Source organism: Episyrphus balteatus, chromosome 4 (genome assembly GCF_945859705.1).
Source record: "Episyrphus balteatus chromosome 4, idEpiBalt1.1, whole genome shotgun sequence".
NCBI classification, from domain to species: domain Eukaryota; kingdom Metazoa; phylum Arthropoda; class Insecta; order Diptera; family Syrphidae; genus Episyrphus; species Episyrphus balteatus.
The window spans coordinates 62,333,268-62,338,124 of NC_079137.1; the positions used below are offsets into that span (position 1 = coordinate 62,333,268).

General features: G+C 31.3%; 1 protein-coding gene across 1 annotated transcript; it reads left to right on the forward strand.

The window, feature by feature from the left end:
• Positions 1-531: 531 nt before the first annotated feature.
• Positions 532-2,257, forward strand: LOC129919078 (aminoacylase-1-like). The gene is made up of 7 exons (XM_055999909.1): positions 532-668; positions 745-1,089; positions 1,156-1,302; positions 1,359-1,642; positions 1,700-1,833; positions 1,941-2,001; positions 2,058-2,257. Exons 1-7 carry the CDS (start codon positions 584-586, stop codon positions 2,199-2,201), a joined length of 1,200 nt encoding a protein of 399 aa, XP_055855884.1. The 5' UTR covers positions 532-583; the 3' UTR covers positions 2,202-2,257.
• The last annotated feature ends 2,600 nt before the right edge of the window (positions 2,258-4,857 follow it).

Consider the following 4,857-nt stretch of genomic DNA (forward strand, 5'->3'; position numbering starts at 1 on the left):
ATCGTTGGAGCCGTTTTTGAGCAATTTCAACTTTACTAAAATCGGAATATAACAAGTACCGTTATTTTTGATCCAAACAAATTAATTCCAAAAACCCCTCTGGGGAGTTGCCAAATAACGCTAAATACCAAGTTTGAAGAAAATCACTTCACTCGTTTAGGCTCCAGCTCCAGATAGAGACAGACAGACAGACAGAATTGCCGGACCCACTTTTTTGGCATTCTATATCATCGTAATGTCACGTAAAATTGTTATCTCGAGTTCGATTTTTTTTACGAATCCTAAACTTGCCCTATAGACTATAGTACCTATATCGCAAGTAAAAAATTGGTCATGTCACCTTTCGGGTATTATATTTGTTGCGGTTTCTTTATTCATTCATATTTGTACCACACATTGTTCCCAAAAACAAGGTCAATGTACTTAACAGATTAAATTTTGGAGTTGTTATCAAAATTATGCATTCGTAGTCATAATACTATAAAAAGAAATGCTCGCTAGGAAATGCTCACACAAGTTGATTTTATTATTTTTTGTTAAAAATCTAAGCTTAGTGTTCAATAAATTGTCGTAACTCATCACAATGAGCGCTTGGGAACAAAATGAAGAAATACAAATATTCCGAGATTACCTCCGAATTCCAACTGTCCAACCAGAAAATGGTTATGGTAAGCCTTCATGTTTAAAGTCAATCAAAATAACTTCTATCCAACGTTATACCCGTATTCTCTTGTAATCTTTCAGAATCGTGTGTCGCATTCATAATAAAACAAGCCGATAGCCTAGGACTTCCCTACAAAGTCTATCGACCCGGAGGAGCTGATCAACCAATAGTTGTTATCACATGGCAAGGAACAAATCCTGAACTTCAGTCAATAATGTTAAACTCACACATGGATGTTGTAGCAGTGTTTCCAGAATATTGGACACATCCACCTTTTGGTGCCGAAATAGATTCCGAGGGTCGAATTTTCGCTCGAGGTGCACAAGACATGAAATGTGTTGGAATGCAACATTTAGCTACAATTCGAGCTTTGAAAAATGCTGGAATAAAATTGAAGAGAACAATACACATTACTTTTGTTCCAGGTTAATAGAATTTTATACTAAAATTTGGAAAGTATCGTTAAAATTGACAAATTATTAATTTTTTAGACGAAGAAGCTGGTGGAAAACTGGGAATGTATAAGTTTGTCCGCACAGATGATTTCAAAAATATGAATGTTGGATTCTCTTTGGAAGAAGGTTGTGCATCACCAGACGAAGTCTTCCCAGTTTTCTATGCAGAACGATGTATGTGGCGTAAGTATTTGACAAGTAGAATATTTTGTTTTTCTTTTAAAAACTTCAACTTTAAGGTATCCACTTGCGTATATCTGGAACTACTGGTCATGGTTCTTTGTTGCATGAAAACACTGCCGGTTGCAAGCTCAACTATCTTCTTGAAAAATTTATGAGTTTTCGGCAACAAGAAGTGGATCGTTTAAAAAATGATTCAAATTTGGAAATTGGAGATGTCACTTCTATAAACCTTACCAAAATAAATGGAGGAGTCCAATCCAATGTTGTACCATCATTAATTGTTGCCGTTTTTGATGTTCGCGTTTCATTGGATGTAGATCATGATGAATTTGATAAAATGGTATAAGTTTGAGAATAACACTAAAAGAAGGTTAAACTATAGTCAAAAAATATTTAGATTCAAACTTGGTGTAAAGAAGCTGGTGGTGGAGTTGAGGTCGTTTATGAAATAAAAGAACCTAAAGTTGAAGCTACAAAACTTGATTCGAGTAATATCTTCTGGACTGCATTCAAAAGTGTTTTTGATGAACTGTAAGTAGAGATATTAAGATTTCAAAAAAAAAAACATGAACTCGTTGAACAGAATATTAATAAATGTTAGATTTGATATTTTATAACATTTTTTTTAATAATTTAAGGGACCTTAAGACCAAGGAGCTTGTTTGTCCTGCAGGAACTGACAGTCGTTACCTAAGAGAAGTGAGTTAACTTCAAACTAATTTAATTTTATTGTTGTTAAATACTATTTTTTATAGCTTGGTATACCAGCTTTGGGATTTTCTCCGATGCAATTTACAATACCAACCTTACATGCACACGATGAGTACCTTAAAGCTGAAACATATTTGAATGGAATTGAGATATACAAGAAACTTGTTCCAAGACTAGCTAACTCTTAGCTTAGTAAAATAAAAATGTAATACCTACAATTATGAAAAATTCTAATTAAACAAAAAATCTGATAGTTGAAAAAATTTAATGTTATATTATTTTTCTGTTAAATCTGGCTTAAAAAATTAGCATACTCCCACCAGATTTCTCTATGGAACTAAGTTAAATTTTTGAGTCACTGTGGCGTATGCGTAACATTTTTGTTGTTACATTTGAAACTTAAAACTAATGTCCATTAGGCTGGGTCACAAATGTATGGAGATATTTTTTTTGCTAATTTTTTTAAGGGCACAGTGATGAAAAGGTGCCAAATTGTAAATAGAACAATAATATAAAGTTTGGTTATAATCAGACTTTATCTTCTGCCTCCGGTTGCCCAGCCAAGTTCTCTATGAACTTTGGTCCTACACTCTTAGGAAACAATTCAAGCCGCTTTCGAACCATTCTAACTTTTGTTTCAATAATGTCAAACATTTCAAACTCGTTTTATTTGTTAACATAGTCCAATCAAGCTCCTCAAAAACTTTCAGCTACGTAGGATTAGTAGTTTCTGAGAAAAAGGCTTTCAAAAATCGCAAAAAGAGTAGCTGATTTACTCACTAACATACTATAACTAACAAATGAAAAAAATCGAAAAATTGAGATTTTACATTCAGGGGGCGTGGTAACCGCCCATTTTGGTAGAATTAATATCAATTATTAAAAAGTTTACTTTTGAATACCCTAAAATCTTGAAACTTGGTAGAATTGTAGTTAATGCAAAGGAAACATATTCAAACTTCAGATTTTCTGCCTTGGAGGCTTGGTATCCCCTTAAAAATAATAAAAGAAACATAATAATGTTTCATAAATTAATTAACAAGTCTTAGAAAAATTTAGTTTTGGTTTTTTTTTTTATTTCTCAAAAACGACAAAACATTTTTGCATCCTGTTTTCTGTTTTTGCTTGAAAACAAATAAGAGCATTGAATTTTGAAAACTTAAATAGTACTTAATCACATAAAATTTTGAAAAAAAATTAGTTTGCAAATTTAAACATTTTTTTCAAAATTATGATTTTGAAAATTAATTTTTCAAAAACTGTTTTATAAAACAGCTTTATTTGAAATCAAAATAAAAAGAGATTTTGGGCTCAACAAAAAGGTATAACATGTTGTTGTAGGTATAACGGTTGATTTTTAATAATATTTTTTCCTAATTAAATCATTTTTTTAGAAAATTGCCCCTCTTGGCTAAAGGGGGCGAATATTAACCCCCTCCAAAAAGATTCTTTTCTTGTCCCGACCCAACCTATACGCTTAAGCTTTTTGGCACATCCTCTTGAATTAGCTTGTATAAGAAATGAGATCATAATAAATTAAGCAAAGCGTATGTGGTTTTTAGGCAAAAATCTGCTTTTTTTTCAAAAAATGAAACCACAATCCGGAGGCACTTAGGCTTAAAATAATGAAATGAAATTTTACTTATAAGCTAACCGAACCATTTAGCACCTTTTGATCGCTGAGCCTTTTTGAAAATCCAAAAAATTGTATTTTGACCCACCCTAATGTCCATATTTTGTACTAATCTTGATGCGGTTGTACACGCAATTATTTTTATAAAGGAATTTGAAAAACTTCATGAAAACTTAAACAAAAAAACTAGTTGAAGTTTAGTTCCTATTTAAAACAATATTTTTTTTTGCTGAAATAAAAATAAATAAAAAATTTAAATGACTGTAAAAAAAGCACTTCACTTATAAACAGTCAATATACACAAAACACAACTACAACCCTCTTGATTATCAAATCTAAATCAGACAAACACTCTCCATCCCATCAGCAAAGTAAAATAATAATACATAAATGCATTCACTTCAAAATGCATTTTGATGGAAACTTTTATGGTTGCTTTACATTATCTCGAAAAACACATTTGATTAGCACTCGAACAAAAGTTAAATGTATAAATGAAACCGATCAACTTGCCCTGCTCTCAAATGCACTTTGCATATTATGAATGCGTATGAGATGAGTGTGTATCCAATGGATACCTATAATACAACTCCTATACGGTTCATTAGAAAATATCTGCTACTGATGCTGCTACAGCTACTTCATTTAAAACCATTTCGTATTATAATGCATTGTTTGCATTGTATTTTACTATACATTTTGTACCTTTAGTAGCAAGAGAGTGCATCAAAATGATAATGGAAAATAATTTAATATCAATTCTAGGTATTTGAAAACCTTTTTGAAAACGACCATTGCATATCCTCTCATTCTTGAAAAAGTTCAACTTTTGCTGAAAAGGGTAAAGTTTTATGCATTGATGTGGCTTTTGTGTTCTATACACTGAAAGAAAAAAAAAATCAATTTGAAAAAAAAAAAAACATTCCGTTAGATCCAATAGTTTTGACTCCCCACTGAATTGTAATTGAGGTTGACCAAAGTTATAGCTCAAAAACCAACTCAAATTCTATAGGTAGTTATCAAATCCTAAAAGTATGCAACGAAAAATCTTTTTTTTTTCAGCCCAAAAAACTATAGCTCTAAACAAGATTTTTTTTCATTATAATCTTTGAAAAACAAGACCTTACGAAACAAACAAAAAAATTGAAGATTAGTTTTCGTTTGTCCTCTTAATTCACAGTGTGTATGGACTTTAAATGCAGTTTAAAGAA